Source organism: Juglans microcarpa x Juglans regia, chromosome 1D (genome assembly GCF_004785595.1).
Source record: "Juglans microcarpa x Juglans regia isolate MS1-56 chromosome 1D, Jm3101_v1.0, whole genome shotgun sequence".
In the NCBI taxonomy this organism is placed as follows: Eukaryota; Viridiplantae; Streptophyta; class Magnoliopsida; order Fagales; family Juglandaceae; genus Juglans; species Juglans microcarpa x Juglans regia.
In genome coordinates, this window is record NC_054594.1 from 16,250,237 (window position 1) to 16,273,652 (window position 23,416).

Below are 23,416 nucleotides of genomic sequence, written 5' to 3' on the forward strand. Positions count from 1 at the left end.
TCCACGCTACTCGGGACATTGAACTTTGAAGATTCTATAAAAGTAGGCTAGTGTGTCAAGCTCCCTCCCTTCACGTGATGAAATACGATGATATAACATCAATTTAGATAAATTAAATAAAATATTATTTTTTTAATATTTAAAAAAATTAAATATTTTATATAAAAATTTAAAAAAATTATAATGATGAGATGAGATGATGTGAAAGTATTTCTATATCAAAACGGAGCTTAAAATTTCTTTTTATTCATTTAAAAATAAAAATATATATATATATATTAATGAAGGATTACATGATGCTTTTTTTTTTTTTAACTTAAATATATATTTGTCACATGATGAAATGATATATGTTATTTTTATAAATGTATAGGAGGAAGTTTTTTCTATCCCAATTTGTAAGAAAATACTTTATGATATAAAATATTCATATGAGTTAGGTAATTTAAACCTTTTTTTTTTTTATCTGAGCTCGAGAGATAAATTCAGGTAAAATGTATTTTAAAATATTTATTTATTATTTAATGATGTCTAAAAAAAATTTACTCATTTAATCTCTTTATATATCTATTTCTCTTCCACTCTACTCTAGATTTAAAAACTCCAAAAGTTCTGAAAATCATTTATTAATACTTTCAGGGTATGCATATGCATGGAATTATTCTAACTTTATCATATAATAAAATATCATTAAAACCGATTGTTATATAAGCAATTTTAATTACAGGATATATCATGTCATAATGTAACGATATCACTTCATTTATATTCCGACATTTGCATGAATGTATTCTTTGGGGTATAATGAATAAATGCTGGCATGGGGGGCTTTTTCAGCATCACAAAGCTAATAAACTTTATAGTTGTGGGAAGGAATTTAATTTTAGAAATTCCTTGAGGAAAATAGCTCTCGATCGAGTAGGTGTGTATGTCCAATCCATCTTATTAGCTGGTTTGCGTGGCTTCAAATAATGAGGTTGATATATCGTATACATTTAGCAATATGCTTTTGTTAAAACGTTGGTGTGGTGTTTGGAGGGCCCCCCGACGAGACCATGCTTTCAAGATCGCATTTGGTCGCAATGAAGGCTTGTAATTGCCACTACTGCGCTTCCATACTTAACGCGTGGCTCCAGTGTTTGTTTTGATGCGTACAAACCGACGGATGTCGGTGAGAAAGTTGTTAAAATCGAAATTCTTAAGCTACGTTTCGAACAAAAATTTATGTCAATCAAATTAATTATTGATGAAATGTATTATTTTTTTAACCTTTTATAAAAAAAATTAAACACATTTTAACTTACTCTATATATTTAAACACATATATTAAATTTAGTTTACATTCAAAAGTATAAATATTATTATTTACAAATCAATTTAGATCATCTAAAATTATCTCAACATCTAAACGCATCCTTATATTTTATAAAAATAAATGCTTGCCCATTAAATTTACATATTAACGTAGTTTATGTAATTTGTTTTGGTGTAACATCTTCTTTTTTATTATAAAATAAATAGAAAATCAGCATATAAACTTCTTTATATAAGATTTGTGTGTAAACCTAACACACTTCTTTTTTAAAATAGATTAGACTTTTTATTCATCATCTTTTTAACTATCATTTTTCATGATTTCTTGATGTAGTATTAAATGGTTAGAAAGTTTGGTATTAAAATTTAATAAAATTCTACAAATTATGCTATTAGCTTAGTCCTATCCCACTACGATGAGTGACATAGCCCATCAAGTTTTAAAATTTTCTTTTAAAAATGTAAAGAAAGGTCAAATGGAGATAATAGAAATAAATATTTTAGATAGATAATTATAGAGTAATGCTATTATGCAACTTAGTTTATATCACTCACTTTATCTCCTTGATGTGGCAACACAATGTAGTGCCATGCAATATATTAAAAAAAATAATCAAAATATATACTAAAAGATGAAGACAAAAATGAAGGAGTAGGTGTAGATGAGGATGATGGTGTGGGTGAAGAAATTGTACCTGTTTGATTCATAGAAGATGGGTTAGAATGAGATTGAAGAAATGTAAAGAGATGTTGACATTGCTCTTGAGAAAAAGGAAAACGTGAAACTGAAACCGAAACTGAAATTGATTGGCTAGCAGTGGCTTCATTAGCAGTGGAGTTTCTAGGTTTTGCCTTATATCTAGGTGGATAACCATGAATTTTGTAACATTTATCAACCGTGTGACCTGATAAACCATAGTGTGTACAATAAGGGTGTTCTTTGCGAGTAGCAGATTGCTTATTGTTCTTAGGGCCAACAGAACCTTTCATAGAATCACGACTACTAGAATCATGGTTATTAAACATAACAACAACTTCATTGGAAGATAAAGAGTCAGAAACAATTTCATGTTGTTTTTCCTCTTGAAAAATAAGAGAAAAAACTTTGTTTTTCGGAGGAAACAGATCAGAAAATAAGATCTGACTCTATAAATGAGCATAAGACTCATTGAGTCTCGTCAAGAATTGCAGAACATAATAGTTAAGGAAGTGACTATTAAGGAAGTTGTATATTTTTTAAATTTTTTCATAATAATTAAGGATGTTAAAAAAATACTTAAAAGAAAATAATAAAAAAAATAAAAATTTCAAATACACTATAGAGTAGTAAATGAATAGTAATAAGTAATAAGTCTATCATTATCATTTATTTAAATACTTTTTACAATTCTAAGAGAAACAGACAGTCATCTGCTAATAACTTTAGAAAAAATATCTATAGGAAAAAAGCATTTAGATGAAAATTTATGGAAAATCCTAATCTATATTTAATCATATCATTAAATTTATTTACAAACAATAAACCAGGTAAAAGACAAAGAAAAACGTACGTACAACATGACACCAACATGAGAAACAGAAGAGCAAAGATACTAAGCCATGTCGATCGACGTGACAAACCGCATGATCTTACTTTGATCTCGTCGTCAAGAACCTCATGAATGCTACAATCATCTCTACCCAGTCCCCAGTCGCCCCTATAGTCCTTAATATAATAGACAATTGTGGTCTCATCAATCTAACGCAATCAAACTTGTCTGTCTTGCATGCTTCATATATCGCCCTAATCCATCTTTTGTAAAGTCATGAACTAATGTTTGAAAACGAGGGCTAATTCGTAGACTAAACTCTGACGGGCCGTGGCCGTGGCCGTCAGTCATTGGCTTGAACAATGGTCTCTTTTGACGAGCTGGTTTTTCAGCCACTGTTTTATGAACACGTGTAGTGTTCATGTTGTCGACATCAGATTAATAATTAGTAGAAAATTATAACGGCATGGATACGTGGCTGCATGATAGTCAATGAACATGATTAATGTTCCCAAGGAAAAATTCACTGTCTAGATCTCAATTTATACACGACGTACACGCCTATATACCAGCTTAAATTTCACTGGCATGGCGTTGTGAATCAAGGCAATTATGCCAACTTAGACCAGAAGAAAATCTTAAAATTTAAAATAGAATTAATATTTTTTAAATAAAGTGATATAATCTCATTAATTGATAGTAAAATAGTTATGACCATATTGTTCATGTCATGATTCCTAACACCACGAGTACTGTAATTTATCTGATTGACCATCACGATCATGTCTACCATATATCCATCGTCCAGCAACCATCATGTGGATGCCATCAGTCCCTTAGCACTAAAGTCTCTCTCTCTCTCTCTCTCTCTCTTTTTTTTTTTTTAACAAAGTTCAACCTGCCGTATATGCATGGAAAGATGTCTTTGAGATGTTTGAGTGTTTAAACATTTTAAGTATTGACTCTTTGTTGTTAAATTAATTATTATTTGTTTCAAAAATTTAAACTGATGAGAAAATGTAAATTTAATTATATGTTAATTAACACTCTTCCTCACGCATGAGTTAGGCCCTCTCCTTAATAATTAGACCCATCACGAGTAATATTTTAATTAAATGACATGAAATATAGAGTCTAGATTCAAATTCAAGATCTTTACGTTAATATCATTATGTTATATTTTCACTTATCTCAAAAGTTTAAGCTAATGAAAATAAATAAATTTAATTATTTAAATCACAATCTTAACATTTATAAGAGCATTATATATAAGTAGTATGCGTGCCAAAGTAAGGCTAATTTTCTTGAATACATTATACAATATACATCAAACTCGTCAGTTTCACAATATTTTTATAATAACACAATTTGTGTCCTCTCATCGAGGATGGTCAGCCGAATAAGGCTAAACAATATTCCTTTCTATTTTTATTTTTTTAGAGGAACGTATGGCACTTCTAGAGTTCTTCAAAAGAAAAAATCTATTCATCGTCTATTTTCTCATCATCTTCTTATCTTCTCATCATCCTCTCATCATCTCATAATGTAGCATTAGATGATAAATTTATAAGTGAAATATAATAAATAGTTTTCAATCATTTAATATCACATTATAAAATAATAATAATGAGAAGAGAATAAGAATTTAATTGATGATGAGTAATATTATTCCTCTCAATATCCAAACTTCAAACAGTTAAAATTTTGAGAGAGGATTTAATTAATTGCAGAAGCAGTGAGTCAACCCTACTTGCCAAACCAATGAAATTCAATGCCCTAGCCTCCTCCCTATCTCAGTCAAACCTCCATTTTCAACGATCGACAATGAATCAATCTCCTTAATTCCATGCTTATATCCCTCTTCTCATCAAGATCGATGTCCAGGGAAAGAATCTTCTTCATGTCAAAGAATATATACCACAAAAGAAACGACCAAGTCCAAACTTCCAGCTTTGACCTTTTTCTTTAAGGAACATAAAAACTGTTAGAATTATATTAATCAATTTTATATATATCAATTGTGCTAAACAAGGGACCTACATATAGGAGGCCAAAGGCTATACAAGAGTCTTACTAAACCAATATGGGACTCACTAATCCTAACATATACACTAACAGCCCCTGAAACTCAAGGTAGATGAGAAACCACCTTGAGGTTATCGACCAAATAACAAAATTGAGTCATAGGATGAGACTTTGTAAAGATGTTGGAAAGCTGATATTGAGAGGAGACAGAGAGTAACTGAAGAAAACCCTGAAGCAAATGATGACAAACGAGATGACAATCAATCTCGATGTGTTTGGTCTGTTCATAGAAAATATCATTATTTGTAATCTAGATGGCACTGCAATTGTCACAATAAAGAGGAGTGACAGAGGTGAGAGGTACACCTAAATCCTGTAGTAACCATCATACCAAATGAGTTAAGCGGTGGTGTCAGCCAGGGCACGATACTCGGCCTCAGTGCTGGATCAAGAGACAACAATCTATTTCTTACTACACCAAGAGATCAATGAAGAACCGAGAAGGAAGCAGTAACCTATGGTGGAACGGTGATCAATGGGATGACCTGCCCAGCATCAGAGTGTGCTCGAAGAACTAGTGGAGACTGAGCAGAGAAGTGCAGACCGTGGAAGAGAGTGCCCTTAAGATAACGAATAATGTGTAGGATAGAAGTATATTGGGTTGTTGGAGGGGCAGACATGAATTAGGTCACTTGGTGCACAACATAAGAAATGTCTGGACGAGTGACTGTAAGGTAAACTAGGTTGTCAATCAACTGTCGATAAAGTGTGAAGTCAGACAATAATTATCCACACGAGGGGATCAGATGTGCATGAAGCTTGATGGGTATATCAGTAACCTTGCTGTCAATAAGGATAGCTCGAGACAAAAGATCAAAGACATACTTGGCTTGGGTGAGGTAGAATCCATCTGCTGAGGAATTGATCTCCAAGCTGAGAAAATAACTAAGGTGGCCAAGATCTTTCATCTCAAATAGCTGATTAAGGAAGTCCTTAAATTCCTGCATGCCATTAAGATCATCACCAGTAATAATCATGTCATCCACATATAGGAGGAGCAAAATGAGACCTTTGTTAGAACGATGAATGAAGAGGGCTGAGTCATAGGAACTAAGGGAGCATCCCAAGCGAGAAACCACATAGATGAATTTTGTAAACCAGGCTCAAGGGGCTTGCTTAAGGCTTAAGGCCATAGAGAGCACGGAGGAGGCGACAAACCTTGGCTGGTGGATGAGAGAGACCAGATAGAGGTTGCATATAGACCTCTTCACACAAATCGTTATTCAAGAAGACATTTTTTACATCAGTCTGAAAGAGCTTCCACTGACGAGAGGCCACAACAACCAAAAGAGTGCGAACAGAGGAGAGACAGGCAACTGGGGCAAAGGTCTCCTCATAGTCAATTCTATATTCCTATGTGAAACCTTTAGCAATAAGTCGAGCTTTATACCTCTCAATAGAACCATCTAAGCGAGTCTTGATCTTATAGATCCACTTACAACCAATCATAGACTTTCCATGAGGCAAATCAACCAAATCCCAAGTATGATTCTTAAATAATATATCAAGTTCCTCAATCATTGCATCTTTCCATAAAGGATTAGTGGAGGCCTCACGATAGGAGTAAGGCTCGTGCAAAGTAGCAACGGCAGTGTAACAATGGAAATCATGCAGATAAGTAGGAAGAAATCTTACTCGAGAAGAACGGCAAAGGGAAAGGTCAGTTGTGTTACCCACAGGCAAGGCAGGTTCAGGGACTACAGCCAGAGAGGGAGGCAGATCAAGAGATAGAGATTCTAGCCTAGGAGTGTCCAAAGAGTGAATATGTGAAATGCATGAAACATCGAATATGGACACAGGTGGAGAATGATTGGATTGCTCAGATGGAAAAAGTTCCAAGGCAGAGGATTGAGAAATAGAGAAAAAAAGTGGATACCTCAGTAAATAGGCGATGTTCCTAGAACACAACATGATGGAAAATGTGGAGGCGATGAGCAATAGGATCGTAACACCGATAGCCCTTCTGAGTCTCGTTGTAGCCAAAAAAGCAACAAAGGCAAGAACGTGGCTCCAACTTTGTATGTTCATGAGACTAAAGAAGGACAAAACAAGCAAAAACCAAAGGAATGAAGGCGTTGATAGTCAGGGGGAGATCCAAACAGACGCTCATATGGAGATTGATTTGAGATGACCAGATTTAGAAGGTGGTTAATAGTATGAATTGCAATAAGCAGATTGTTAGTATTCAAGTGAATTGTTAGATAAATTTTTTTTGATACTTTTAGAAAATTGAGTTTCAATCATTTTTGTAAAGTTACAATAAATATACGATAGTTCAGAACGAGAGTGTATAAGATAAATCCAACTATAACGAGTGAAATCATCAATAAATATAACAGAGTAACGAGATCCACCGATACTAATTATGGGGGCCGGTACCCAAACATCAAAGTGTATCAAATAAAAAACACTAGTAGACAATGACTCACTACTATGAAAAGGCAAAGCAGGTTGTTTTCCTAACTGACAAGAAATACAATCAAAAGTATCATGGGAGAAAAAACCTAAAATACCTTGAGAAACTAACTGTTGTATCTGGGAAGAGAATGCATGACCAAGTTGAGAGTGCCAGAGGGCGAAGGAAGGAGAAACACCATTGGGCGGACTAGGAGGAACTGAGGGAATATGCAAAGTGCTCATTGGAAACATACGCTCCGCTCTAGGGCCTGTCCCAAGTGCCTGACTCGTCCGTGGATCTTGCATAGTACAACTAGAGTAGTAAAAAATAATATCAGTAGCCAAGTTGAGCCAATTATTACCCCACATACATCAAGTTATAAGAGAATTTAGGAACATGAAGCACTTAAGAAATGAAAATGTTGGATGTAGAGATAAAGCCTATACTAGGAGCAAGCATAGTAGATCCATTGGTAGTGTGTATAGCAAGTTGTGAATGTGTAGAATGCATTTTAGAGAATAAGGACGATGAGGGTGCCATATGATTGTGATAGGCAGAATTTATAAGCCAAGAAAGAAACTTACCAGGCAGAACAGAAAGAGGAGAGGATGATGATGCCTTACCATATATACTGGATCAGGACATGATTGAGAAGGTTCTCCAAATCAGTTGTAGAGAGAGTGACGGTGGATCTAGAAGACTGAGATGCATCTCTAATGGTTTTAGAGACCTGAGGAGTGTCTGAACTAGCAACAACAACAGCATGAGTTCCTTTCTTGTTATGCTGGTAACAGATCATCTCGATGACATGGTCATGACGTTTACAATAATGAAAAAACAACCTATTGGAGTGGCGGTTACTAGGACCATGCTTTCTAGAACCAAACTGTTGAGGTTGGTCAGAAGAGGAAACTAATGGAGTGATAGCCTAGACATTGAAGTTGTTTTGAGTCTGTACTGTCTACAGACGAGTTTCCTCACGCATCATGTTAGATTAAATCTTGTTATATGGAATCTATTTAATTCTAATTTTGAGTGACGTTTTAAAAATTCTCAGTTGATGCCTTGGATAGATGATAAGGCAGTACTTTTGTGGGGGGGGGGGGGGAGCTGCATATGTTCCTCCAGAAGTTCTCAATTCTTCTCCTGCAACAATTGGGTGAGTGACTCTCTCTTTTCTTTACTCAAGCAGGCATGTAAGTTAGACTACATAATTGTTGCAATAAATTCATAATTCTTAACCTCAACAAATAGTGTTCCTACTTGCAAATGAATATTTCTGTTAATATTTATTTTGAATCAATAGCTGATTCTTATACTTCCCCTCATTCATTATTTTTGTTGTTGACTTATACTAATTCCTCTGCTTTTTTTGAACATATCAAGACAGAAATGACCTCTGGGCATTTGGCTGCACCTTGTACCAAATGCTTTCAGGAACTTCTCCTCTCAAAGATGTAAGTGAGTGGCTTATTTTTCCAAATAATTATAGCCAGGGATATTAGATTTCCAGATTACCTTTGAGAGGAGGCAAGAAACATCACTGACCGGTTATTGGTAAGCTACGACCTCAACTATAGGTATTAAATTTCTGTTGTTTCTCTTAAGGATTTTATTTCCTATTTCATTTTTTTTCCTTTGCTATTTAGAAAAATAATTAAACCTTGACAAGGTAAAAACAGAAATTGGAAATACTCCCACGTTATTTTGGTGGGTTTTCAGCTATTTCCAATACTCCCAAGAAATTGGAAATACCGCCCCGCCACACCTTGCCCCACCCCGGCTCCGTTCTGCTATATATAAAAAAAATAAATTTTAAATATTTATATAAATAAATATATTGTATATAGATATATACAATTTGTTAAAAACTTGAAGTTGTATTCAAGTTACTAGATTGCATTGGGCTCATAGGCCAATCTTTATATAGGAGGTCAAGGCAATCCAAAACACAATTCTAATAAGTTTAATTTTTTTTTTGTATTTATAATTTAAATATTATATTATAATTTGGGTCTAAAAAAAATATTTTTGATCCCAAAAATAGTTTTTAGACCCAATGTGTCATGGGTAAGTATTGTCTGGGAGGTGTTCAAAATCTTTCCCCCGCATGGTGCAGGGTGTGGTGCGGGGACGGGTTCACCCCACCCCACACCATGGGATATCACCTCTAAAAATTAGATCTAAAACTTTGCTACATATAAATAGAAATAAAATTCTAAAAAACACAATTTAATATATGTTTCAAATTTCTAACGATAATGTTTCATGGAATAATATTAATCAATTATTATTTTTTTAATGAAATATTTAGAATTTATTTTCTTCATAGAAACTATCAAGTGGTCTTTTAAAAAGTCATCGTTCATTCTTGTATGTAAGCTAGTTTATCAAGTTTCATACAAAATCTAAATATTTTTCATGTCATATTAAGCATATAATACTATAATTGAGACCTTAAATAGTTTTTTTTTTTTGACCCAATGAAGTCTAGAGGATAAAACCTCTTAACTATTTTTCATGCAAATCATCAATCTTAAATGATTTTTCTTGTATTTTAACTTTATTCCATATTAAGAACTTTAATATTGTATAACAAAAAACTTAGAGATCCATATTAATAAGTTTATTATTTTTCCTAAACTTAGTTTTAATTTAATTTTGGTAAGACCACATCCTTGAAAATAAATAATATGTAGAAATTATACAAAATTTTAGAACTATAGGAAACAAATTGGAGAAAGACATTTCTAGATATATTGAAATTTTAGAAAATTTTAGAGAACATATGTGGATTGTAAATTTTTTTGGGGGATCATTTACTATATTTATAGAATTATAAATAAAATATAGTGTATATTTTGAATTTTTTAAAAATTTTGGAGGGGGGCATGGCCCCCAGTCCTTCGCCGCTGCCATCATTCCACAGGTATTGGCCATATCTCGTCATCTTATCCTTACTATTGCTGCTGCTGCTGCTGCTGCTGCTATATAAATATCGTTATTGACATTATTGCTACTGTGACTTTCTGAACCTGGCCATAATAAAAAAAAGTAGACTTTTGGGCTTGGGTCGATCTTGAACCTGGCACTTTTTACAGTTCAACCTGAAACTAGTTGTTGGCTTGTTGCTGTATAGAATTATTTTATTAAATTTTAGATTACTGATTGTGAATTGGTTGAGAGGCAACTGCTAGAGATTTCTTCTATGCTAATTTCTTTAGAAATGGTAAATGCATCTGGCTTGAGAGTTGGAAATATGCAATTAAACTTTGCTAGATAGCAATGACCCTCTTTGAAAATTCAGAAATGTTTAGACTTTTCTTAGTCTCATCCTAAAGAGGACATGGCACATCAGGTTTCTAGCTAACTTAACCTTGTAGAACCAAATCACTTCGCATTGTGGTGTAGAGGTTATCTGAAAACTTTAATGGCACAAGAGTTAGTGATATGCACATACTCCATTCAAAACTGTAATTTCAATATATATGGATTACTTTCTTTGCTAAACTTGTATAAGAATATGGTCCTTTTTTAACTTATTTGTGCTTGACTTAGTACTTTACGAATAAAATGTAATTATTGTGCATCTTTACTCTATATGTTCATGCATTTTATCCATCCATGCATTGGTATTCATTTTAGGGAATTTGGATAGTTACCTATTAATATTGGGTATTTTGTGTTCTTGTATGTTAAACAATTTACTGATTAGTCTTGCATACTCTTTGAATTTTCTTATTGATTGTGAACTAACATATAACTCAATGAGATGCAATTTTGTGTCACATGTAGAGAGAGTTATACTGTGTTTACTGTATGGTGAACACATAAGTATTTCATATTGGATGTATACTGATAGACTTGAAATAATTATGCACAAAATGATTTGCTATGTTCTAAGCTATTATAGTTATAACACCAATACATTTGTGTTGTATTAATGAACACATTTCTGAATCAATTTGTACTGTTATCTGCTTCTACATAGACTTTTATATTTTTTTTAAAACCTTTTTTCCTTCCAACCCGTTGCGCCACTACTAGTGTGTGTGTATATATATATGGATTGTGCCACTCAGACCGATAATTTAACTGAGGAAATCGACCGATAAGAGCAAATGCACTATTATTTTTTTTTATTTTAATCATTTTTATACATATTTAAACATTTTAAAAAAATACCAATTCACTAATAGTCACTTTCTTAATCATTAAATGAAAAATAAATAAAAAATAAAATTTGATCACTTTTATTGATTCAATTGACATTTTCAGAATGATCTGCGTTCGGCTTGAATATTTGGCAGCATTTTCTGAAGGCCATGCACAGGAAAAAAGAGATGAGGGTGACCAAAAAGACAGTGAGCACGATCAATCCAGTGGTGAGGTGGGGTTTCTTTCCATCACCAGAATATCCCAAGTTATCCTTTCCTGACTCCAAAAGCACCCATATCAAAATCCCAGCACCAACCAAAATCACGCTTGCTAGGAATGCAAGTCCTATTGCAATTTTCTTATCTTTTTCCATTTTATAATCCACAGGCTAGCTAGCGATCAATTCTTCTATCTGCACTAATACAAAAAGCAAAAACAAAAACAAAAAAAAAACTTAGAAAAGCAGCTCCATGACGAAATTTACGTACATTAGTCGAGACTATGAAAACACGTTAAGAACACAAAGAAAGGTGGTACGTGGAAAGTAGTACTAGTGATGGTGAAAACTTACATGTACGTGAGATAAAATGAACTTCAAAGCTAACTCAAACTTCCAATTCGAGCTAGCTCTATAATCATCCTTCAAAATTCCTGTGCCATTTATATAGGATAATCATGGACAGCATGCACGAGCCATTCATCCGAATTGATGTTGTGCATCATTAGCATTAATAACAATAATCCATGCATGCAGAATACTTGAAGAGCATGCGTATAATGAATTAAATATCATGCACGGTTAAACTTAATTTATTATGTCATTAATTAGTTACTATAGTCCAAGAAAAAAAAAAGAAAAGAAAAGAAGAAAGACACAAGGATATATTTCTTTTTCTTTTTCTTTTTCTTTTACCCGTATGTCTAACAATGTTGACATAGCATTTGCATGACCTGTTCCGAAAAGTGAAAGGATTTTTAGTTGAACACTTGGTAGTCAAAGGCCGTTCAGTAACTCTGACAGAGACCAATGACAAAAGTATGAGATGATTTCAATTTAATAAGAAAACAAAAGAACAGAATGAACTCAAGTAGATCATAATCGGGGCCGGATTTTAACACGAGTTAGGAGAACATTCGGATACCCTTTTACAAAGGGAAATCAGATAAAACTAATAAACTATTTCAACTGGAGACAGCATTTTTCCTGTCTTCTCTTTTGGTTTCCTTATTGTCCTAAATTACATCTTTTTGGAACTAGCACAGTTCAAAAGAAATTGGACCTGTCAGCATAAGGTGAAGACATCACAGACAATCAAAGATTATGCCTTGAAGAATTCATCGGTGATGATGCATAGGATATTCATATCTCAAGGCATGCTCTAAACTTCCAAAAACAGTTCTCCATGAAGGAGTAAGTCCCTATCCATTATGTAAAGAAAGTGTGGACCCATAAGCGAGTAAAATGGACTCTTTATAATTGTGATACTTATGCAAAACAGTTATCTATGAATTAGAGAATATCTCATTTTTGTAATAAAAAATCTGGGTAAGTAATGACCTTCAATTTCTCTCATTTTCATTCTTAGAATTCAGTTTGTAAGCTTCACGATTCATCCATCAAATGCTTTCAGTTGTTTTGGGAATTTCATTTTTCATTTTTAAGTCTAATAAGGGATGATGAGCAGGACATAGCCACGACGAGAGAGAGAGAGAGAGAGAGAGAGAGAGCATTCTCTAGTAGTAGCATAACATACTTTTCACACATAACAAAGTCAATGCCATTCTATTCCTCCTAATGTAGTAGAGCCCACCCCTTCCCATACTTCATTGAAGCCTACTTCTTCGTTATCAACACCTTCCATGTTGTAGTCCCACCAGCCACGACCATTTGCATCTGCTAGCCCAAAAAAAAAAAAAAAAAACCAAAACTTCTTATAAAGGATTAAGGAAAAATCAAGTAAAAAGTTTCATGTAAATTCCATGAGAGAAGTGCTCCACTCATTTTTCCGTTCTCACATAGCAAATTAATTTAAAAGAATGTTTGAAAGAGAAGGATGTTGCACACTAACAGTGATTGTAAAGAGGTCTTGATTTCTTCTTGCTAATAAACCTCTCTTCCTCTGCTTTTCGCTTTGGTTCTGGATCATCTCCAAGAGCTAATAAATGCTTTCGAGCAGTATGTTTCTCATGCCCACCTAATAATTCATGTACAACAGAAGTCATGCTGTGAACACAAACAATATCATATTACAGAATGAGAAAGATGAAGGTGGAAAAAAGGAAGGCTAATTACAACCTAATTTAATTGGACGCCAATTATAACCCAACAATTTCACAAGAACATTGTAATACAGCAGAAAGCAGACTATACAGGATGTCTTTATTTGGACAGGGTGGCTTGTCAGTTGTCACTTAGGTAAGCCAACTAAGCATTAAAAATAAATAGAACCGTTTCAAAAATATAGAAAGTTTAGGCTTCCAACGAAATCTGACATCTCAACTTAAATTAATTACAAATAGATAATTAGTCTTCATATCACATACGTTGTCGGCTCCTTTTACCAAAACTTAAGCTTTTGGAGCTGATGATTTTTAACACTAATTGGGCTAATATATACAAAGCTAAATAAATTGAACTACCAAACTCTTTGCTTCAAATTGGATAATGCAAAAAGAAACTAATGCTCCATTTGTATCAGAAATGCATGTAAAATAGAATGCAGAAAATGTACCAATTTGGGTTTTCCATTATCAGTACCCAAGAAACAACATTCTCCACTTTCCTGAGTATGTAACAATCATTTCACTTATATGATGTAAACTGTTTTTATTTCAACATATTTTCATCAATTGGAAACCAGAACCAAATCAAACAAAATACACAATAGGTAATTGTCAGTTTATATTTCTGTACTTTCACAAAAACCAACAAAAGAACTAAATAACCAACACATAGTATTAACTGGTAGCATACTGATCCTAAAACATGAGAACTTGATCTGTGTAATTAGGATAAGATAACAAACCTTGAAATGGATTCCTCCTTTTTCTTGATTCTGTCACCTCATCTATCTTACAACATGCCACGTCACTACAGAAGCCTTCACGATCTCCTTTATCTTCACCATTATGCTTGAACTGTTCAAATAACACTTTGTCGATGACGCAGTTTGACTTTGCTTCCCCATCTTTCTTTGCCCCAAAAGGGCCATCGATGGAGCCACTAGATTCTCTCGGGCCCAGCGGCGACGAGAAAGGTCTTGATTTCCCCTGTCACAAATTAGAACACTTCCCTCTTCAAACCCTATATTCCAAGTTCCTTATGAAATTAATTCTTAAAAAATAAAATTAAATAACAATAATGTTTTATTCAATTTCTCGAAAAATTGTATTATTCAAAACGAACGCAAAATATCAAATTCAGAAGTTTATAGATTTTAATCAAACCCCTGCATACCCTATGCCCTATTTTCCAACACAAGACGAAGAAAATTGCCAACAGAAAGAAAGAACAACAAAAAGCATTATTCTGTTTGGTATATGGGAAAACATAATAACAGAAGGAAACAAAACTTTCAGAATCTTATTTTAATTATTATTTGTTAATTACATCCACAGACTTCTGAAGTATAAAATGAACTCAGCCTAATATAACTATGCTACTGATTTACATGGCCTATCGCGAGTTCATTCAGCTCTTCACATTTAATGGAAAGAAAAAACACCTAAAATAATCCCACAAGATGGAGAGACCCAGAATCTCGCTTTCTTTTATTTTCTCCTGCATTTTCTCATTAGCCAAAGGGGATAAAATACCTGAACAGTTCTGGGCATCACAGAAGTAGCGTGCAGCTTCCTGTCGAGGAAGTCCGCGAGCGACGTGCGGCGGCTCTTCTTTGAAGCTTCGTCTCGATTGTCTTCTTTAGAATCAGTAGAACTAATATGATGAATAAACAAGTGAAAACCCGCACAACCAATAAATTGATCAAATGGTTTAATCAAGAAAAGGAAATTAGGATTTTACCCAGAGTACAAACCAGAAGAGCGAGCGGGGAACGACGAAGCGATGGAGCGCTGCCCCAAGGCCCTAATTGAAGTCTTGGGTTTTGGATTCATTTCTCTATGCCTTCGATAGTGTAGAAATACGTTGGTTTCTTCGCTTTTCTTTTTCGTTGGTGAAGCACGGAAGAACTGGCTTATTTGGCCCCTTTCGCGTACTAAAGAAGAAAAAGCTTTTGAGTTTTGGGCGCCAAAAGTTTGAAAATTTTGGTTGCTGTAGTTTTTCTGTACTGCCGTGTGAATAATTCCCTCAGATAAAATGCAAAGAGATAATTTATTAATAGAATAAATATAGATAAAAGTTACTATTGGGAGTAACCATTTTGCACATATGATATGGTATCATCTAGACCACACATCTCTCAAGTCTAAAATAAAAAAGTAGAGAACTAAAAGCAGTCATGTAATGAGTATAAAGTATGCACTGCTACAGTGGCTTCTCTCTAGCATTACTCATAAAGGGAAAAAATTGAATAAAATATTATTATAATTTTATTTTTAATTTTATTCTTTTAAAATTTGAAAAAGTTGAAATTTTTTTGTATTTTAGTTAAAAGTTTAGAAAAGTTCTAATGATTAGGTAATAATTAGATGAAAAAGTTGAACACTTGAAATTAAAAGTGCTTATACTTGTAGTGTTTGGATATTGAAATGAGATGAGATTATGATTAGTTGAATTCTGATGATTTTTTATCCAAACTAAGCAAGAGCTCTCTTGGATAGTGAGATGAGATGATATGTGAATAATAGTTAAATAGTTTGTGAATAGTAGTGAAATGATTTGTGAATAATAGTGAAATAGTTTGAGTTAAGATGTTTATTGTTTGAGTTAAGAAAAAGTTGAATAAAAATATTATAAACTTAAAATATTAATATTATTTTTAATAGTATAAAGTTGAATAATATTATTTTTGTCTTTGGATTTGAAAAAGTTGAATAATTTTTTGTATTTTGTTTGAAAGTTTCATAAAATTGTAATAATTAGATGAAAAAGTTAAAATTTTGAAAGGGAAATATGCATTCACTGAGAATGCATCCCGACAAAAGCTACGGATTCCCATTTATTTATTTATTTTAAATTCTTTTACTTAATTGTTAAGGAAATTTTTTTAAATGAGTTTGTGACTTTTTTTAAATGTTTAAAGGGATTTAAAAAATGCTTGAAAAAAGCACGAAAAAAAAAATTACATTTTGCACTTCTCGATAGAAATCATGGGAAACACTCACGGTGGCCCAAGCAAAACTCGATTTGAAATTGAAATGTATTTATACTTATGGTGTTTGGATATTGAGATGAGATTGAATGAGATGAGATATGTATATTTTGCTATCCAAATCAGGCCTAAGTAAAAGTCCGAAACACTAACTATTAGGGCTCGTTTGTTTTCAGAAATGAGATGAGACGAGTTGAGATTAAGTTAAAAAGTTGAATAAAATATTATTAGTATATTTTTTAATATTATTTTTGTTTTGGGATTTGAAAAAGTTGAATTGTTTATTTTATTTTATGTGGGGATTTAAAAAAGTTGTAATGATAAGGTGAGATGAGATGAGATGTTTCCTGAAAACAAACGAGACACTCTTTCTTTCAGTTTAAACTTTGGGGACAATAGTTAATTTTATAATTTCTTACCTAATAAACATATTTCTTTATTTGGGTTTGTTACGATTTATATATTCTTCTTGCTTCTTCTTTGATATATTTATATCTTTATCGAGTTTGGATCCAATTGGGTCTACGTTGATTTTACTTGCAAAAACGTTTTTTTTTTTTGATAAAAAATATGAACTTCATTGCAAAGAGTTACTAAAGACCTCAAATTTGAGTACAAGATAATTCATCAACAAAAATAACAAGTTCATTAAAAGTAGGAACAACATGCCACCATAGCTACATTTATGTAGTATTCCATGCATGTCGAGCCAGATGATGTGCTGTAGCATTTGAGAGGCGACCACAATGCTGGATCTTGCACTCCCCAAAGCCCTGCATTAGTCTTTTGATTTTAGTAATAATTGTTTGCATAGCTAAAAAAGAAGCTGCTTCACTATTAACTTCATCAACCAAATGTTTGCAATCACTTTCAATCACAAGGTTTTGGATGCCAATGTTTAGACAAAGTTGCAATCTCCTCAAAACAGCAGTAGCTTCCACAATTTCTAGTTCCAGAAATTCCTCTTCCCCTCTACTTAGAACCGTAAGAACATAACCGTATGAATCTCTAAGAATTGCCCCAATATGAGTTTTATTTTGGTCAAAGAACAAGGCTCCATCACAATTAAGGTTAAACCAATTTGTTGGTGGAGGAGACCACCTATAAATCATGTTTTTGGAAGTTCCATGAATCTGCAACCCAAAAGTCTGCATACACTTCTTTGAAAAAACAAAATTCATAACTTGTAGGGGTGGTAGATTAACATGCTCATGGATCATCTTGTTTCTCCTATACCAGAAACTCCAAGCCATCAGGATAAAATCAGAAAAGTCCTCTATTGATCTCTCTGAAAATGCTTGCATTGTAGTAGCCATGAAAGAAGAAAACTGGTTAATCTGTTGAAAGTTATAAAACTTTCTCACCCAGTATTCATGAATGGAAGGATAGAAAAATAATGCATGAGCTAAATCTTCACAACTGTGAGCACAAAAACAACAAGCCCCATCCACATCTACCCTTTTACTAATAAGATTAGCCTTAGTGGGAAGTATCTCTTTGCATGCTCTCCAAGTAAAAAACTTAACTTTGTGAGGGATTTTTAAACTTCCATAAACCATTCCAGACTTCTTTGAGGTAGCCCCATAAGATGTTTTCCCCCACAGTTATTGCAAAAAGTGACTTAAAAACCTGCAGGCACTTTTAACACTAAAACAACCACTTTTTTCATACTCCCATATCCACATATCAACCTTATCAGAATAACTAGGATGTAGCCTTAATATTGCCTCTGTAATTCTTGGATTGAAGAGAGATCTAACCTTAGAAAGGTTCCACCACTGAGTATTGGAGTCAATTAGAGAAGCAACATGTCCTTCTAGTTCCTCAGTCATCCCAGCCTGTTGAGGATTGTGAACCATGATTTCCTTCCTCAACTCTCTAAAACAAGGCAGCCATACATCATCTAGGATGTGTATATTCCTTCCATTTCCTACATTCCATCTCCCACATTTTAAGAGTAGATTCTTAGCCTCCCATATTCCTCTCCATGTATAAGGGGGAAAGTCACCAAGAGAGGCCTCGAGTAGTTTGCAATTTGGAAAGTACCTTGCACTATATATTTTATGTAAGAGAGAGTCCTTGTCATGCAGCAGCTTCTACCTCTGTTTAGCCAGCAATGCAATGTTAAAAGTTTCCAATTCTTTGAAGCCTAGACCCCCAATAGCTTTAGGGCTACACATCTTGTGCCAACTAACCCAGTGAATTTTCCTCTCTTAATTTTTCTGCCCACACCAATATTTGGTCATCATACTCTCAATATCAACACAAAGTTTAGAAGGGAGTTTGAAACAACTCATTGCATAGGAGGGATGGCAAGAGCCACAGCCTTAAGGAGTACCTCCCTACCCCTTGAAAGAACATGTGACCTTTCCAACCTTGAAGTTTGAACCAAACTTTTTGCTTAATCTCAGCAAAAGAAGTTTGTTCTACCAACAACAGAGGGTAAACCTAGGTACTTATCATACTGCTGGATCTGATTAGTATCCCACATATTCATAATGGCTCTTTTCTGCTCTGCACCAAATCTCTGACTGAAGACCATGGTAGATTTGTCTTGATTAATGAACTGACCAGAAGCCTCCTCATAGAGTTTCAATACTTCTAGTAATCTGAATTTGTCTCCACACTAGCATCACAGAAAATGAGGCTGTCATCAGCAAATAGAAGGTGGTTTAGTTTTGGGGCACCTCTACATACTCGAATTCTAGAGATTGCATTTGAGGTAGCAGCATGCTTCAATAAACCAATCAAACCTTTGGTGCATGGCAAGAACAAATAAGGAGAGATAGGATCTCCTTGTGTCAAGCCCCTGGAAGGGATAATATGACCTGTTGGAGACCATTAATAAGGATTGAAAAAGAAGCACTTTGCACACATCTCATAATAAGTTGGATCACTCTATCATGGAAACCTAGTTTGCATAATACAGTATGAAGGAAAGACCATTCGACCCTATCATAAGTTTTAATCATGTCAAACTTGAGGGACATAAACCCTTTCTTTCCCCTTTTTTTCCTTCGTAGAAAGTGAATAACCTCATAAGCCACTAAGACATTATCGGTTATCAATCTACCAGGCAGGAAAGCAGATTGTGTTTCTGAGATGACAGAAGGCAACACTTGCTTAATTCTATTAGCAATAACTTTTGAGATCAATTTGTAAATAACATTACAAAGCCTAATGGGTCTAAAGTCATTAACTTTAGTGGGATTCTTTTTCTTGGGAACCATAGTTATAAAAGTATGGTTAACTGCCTGAGGGAAAATACCATATTTGGGAGCATTGAGGACTGCAGTAGTGATAGAGTTACCAATTTGGGGCCAAAACTTTTGAAAGAGCAAAGGAGGCAAGCCATTAGGACTAGGGCCTTCGAAGGATGCATTTCTTTCAAAGTACCACACACTTCCTCTGCAGTGTATTCTTTAATAAGGTCTTCATTCATTTCTATAGTAACCTTGGTATCTATTTTGTCAATTTCAGCAACAACATTATGAGAACCTGCAGAAGTAAACAAGGAAGTGAAGTGATTAATAATAAGATTATTGCATTGCTCCCCTTCATGCCAACTCCCACTTTCATCCATAACTTTGACAATGATGTTCTTCTTTCTTCTCTGTGATGCCTTAGCATGGAAGAATTTGGTATTTTGATCCCCTTCAGCTAGCCAAAGGGCACGGGATCTTTGTTTACACATGATTTCTTCCCTTGCTAGCCATGTTTGTACTTCCTCAGATGTAGAACTTATATCTTATGAACTTAATACCAGGGGATCCCTCTGCTGTACAGATTTCAATCTCAGTCTTGCCTCTTGCAATTTGGCTTGAACTGTCCCAAACTTATTCCATAGTTGTAGCTTAGAAGTGCACCCAACAATAGACTCCATGACTCCTTTTAGGTCATTCTGGCCTTCTTGTATTCTCCATGAATCTTGCACAATCTGAGAACATGCTTCTTCTCCCAACCACATAGCCTCGAACCTAAATGGTTTAGGCCCTTTTGCTTCTAGTTTGAATTCCCATAACATCCACCCAGATAGGTAAGCGGTCTGAATAAGAGGTCGAGCCATGAGATACTGCAGCCCTCTCAAACATATTACACTAGGCTAGATTTCCCAGAATCCTATCCAACCTTTATGAAATCAAAGCTGATTCCCCTCTTTTCTTGCACCAGGTGATTTTAGGCCCTCGAAACTCCATGTCCTTTAGATCACATGCCTCCAGGACATCTAGGAATTCCTTAATTTGATGGTCAGGTCTGTCTCTCCCTCCCCATTTTTCTTCTTGTTAAAGTATTTCATTAAAATCCCCAAAAACAAGTCATGCTTCTGAACTTCCTTTCCTCTATTCAAACTTTTAATCGAGTTCCATGTTTCAAATCTTCGAGAAACATCTGGGTGGCCATATAGCCCAGCTATAAACCACTTCTTTGAGTCTTCCTCTATTATAGCATCAACATGGGAGGATGAATAACTAAGAATAGTCAATTTAATATCTTCCTTCAATAAGAGGGCCAAGCCCCCACTATGACCAACAGCTTCAACAGTCAAGCAGTTTGCATACTGTAATTTCACACTACAAATTTCCATTTTTGTAGTTTTAATTTTTGTTTCTTGTAAAAACAAAACTTCAGGATCTTCCTTTTTGATCAAATTAGAAAGAGTTCGAATAACACAAGGGTTCCCAAGCCCTTGTGTATTCAAGCTTAAGAGCTTCATTGCTCTCGGTGGGGCTATTCAACATCCATCATCGATGATAGTTGAGAAATCTCCACATTTTCCTCATTCAATTTAGCCTTATTCTTCAGTCTCTTTGACACTTTGGGGGCCACACCAACACTAATATCAACTGTAAGTCTTTTAGAACCAAAGCAGCATCAAGATAGATGGTGCCATTACCCTGGGATCTTGCAATATGCTTCCATGTACGAGTTCTATGATTCTGTTGATTAAGCACGTGCATGGGTGTAACTTCTTCATTCCCTTTAACTAGTATATACTCAAACACTCCCCTTTGTCAATGACTGAAATACCACCATCTGAATCTACATTCTCAGAGGCCTTCTTCAAATAGTTATCATTTAAACTTCCTGGTTTATTGGCTAAAACCTCTCCATCAACAAACCCCAAAAATTGCCCTTCAGCCACAAAAACTGCCGTTCAAGAACTCTCCGTCAGCCCAGATCCGCCACACGTTCTCCCTGTAAGTTTGCCATTGCAAACTCCATCCCTCTGCCCCTTGATTCTTAGTTTGATAGCACCCAATGGTTTCTCACTCTCTCTCTCTATCTCTCTCTCTCTCTTAGTGCCCTTCAGCCATGCCACCCACTGTTAATCCAGCCCATCTCCGTTGCACTGTACATTGATTCAAACAGTTCGTTTGTTTTTGCTCCGTAAGCCTCTGCTGAACACATTACTTTTCTCTCATTTGTGTGTTGCTCTCAAGTGAAATAAAAGGAGCCGTGTATATTCTATAAACCTAGTATTACATAAGGGTAGACCTTTAATTTTAATTACCTGCATATCCTCTAATACATGGCTACTAGCGTTAGGCTTAAACTTTATCCTCTGCCGTAGTATTTGGACTTGTTTTTTTCAAATAGGGTTGGTCTATCTACTTCTCCTATGGACAACAAGCTTTCCTTCCCCCTTCCATATCTAGTTCTCTTATTTTCTCTTTGGAGTAAAGCAACTCAACGACGAGACAACCAAGATGTTGTTTTCTAGTACTATTAGGCCACTTATACACTACCAACACTCCACTTCACTCAATCAACACCGAAATAGCAACTCTTCCTCAGTAAGCTCTTATTCCCCTTTTCTTAAATCGAGATGGATGTTAGTGTTGTGATTACAGAAATGTATAGATGGTATATGGTGTCATGGGTTGGATTTTTAAGTGAAGTATGGCTGAAGTTGAATATGTCAAGATTGAGGAACTATATGTTGAACTTAGGTGATAAAATGGTAGGGTACAAGTGTGAATCGGTTATATGCATGTATTAGACATATTTACCATACGTAATGGATAGTTTGTCTTAAGTATGAATATACAATGTTTAAGCCTCAAAGTTGGCTTAAAGTTATGTGTTATGCTTGGTTTGGATTATGATGAAGTGTTGGTTAGATTGTGCATGAATGGAGGAAGTGAATGATGGAGTTGATAGGATTGAGCCTTAACCTCTAAAGTGAAGCATGGAGATTCACTTTAAGGTATAAGGACATGAAGTTGAATATCATATGTTGCAAATGTGACTTTGAATGGGTCTAAGTAAAGGAAGTTTAGGTCAAGGGTAGTTTTATGCATGTTCTACATTTAAGTTGCATATGCACTTGAAAAGGAAATGAGATAAAGCTATATATGAATGCCATCTAACATGCATATGAATGGAATGCATGAAATGAGAATAGCATGGAATCCAAGTAAGTATTATGTTCATACTCTTCTAGAGTTTTCTAAATATATGAAAATGAAAAGCCTTTATACTTTTTGTGAAATGAAGGAAAATGAAATGATGGTTTATAAAAGTATGCTAAAGTAGTATTAATATTTTAAGGTATATGTATTTAATGACCCTCTTTGGCAGTCCATTTTTATGCACCTCAAGCATAGTTGTATGCATGTGAAATGAATACTATATATAGTACTATTGTCTTTATGTTT

At 34.4% G+C, this 23,416-nt stretch overlaps 1 protein-coding gene across 2 annotated transcripts; it reads right to left on the reverse strand.

Annotated features, from left to right (window-relative positions):
• Window positions 1-11,519: 11,519 nt before the first annotated feature.
• On the reverse strand, window positions 11,520-15,693 carry LOC121248690. Of its 2 annotated transcripts, XR_005937499.1 has the most exons (6): window positions 15,509-15,693; window positions 15,301-15,421; window positions 14,511-14,754; window positions 13,554-13,679; window positions 12,056-13,378; window positions 11,520-11,896 (listed from the first exon to the last, which is right to left on the reverse strand). XR_005937499.1 is itself a non-coding variant. In XM_041147233.1 (5 exons), the coding sequence occupies exons 1-5, from the start codon at window positions 15,598-15,600 to the stop codon at window positions 13,257-13,259; spliced, it is 705 nt and encodes a 234-aa protein (XP_041003167.1). In that variant the 5' UTR covers window positions 15,601-15,693; the 3' UTR covers window positions 11,520-13,256. The 2 variants fall into 2 exon arrangements, 1 of the variants encoding a protein (XP_041003167.1); XM_041147233.1 differs by having other exon boundaries at window positions 11,520-13,378.
• Between the last annotated feature and the right edge of the window lie 7,723 nt (window positions 15,694-23,416).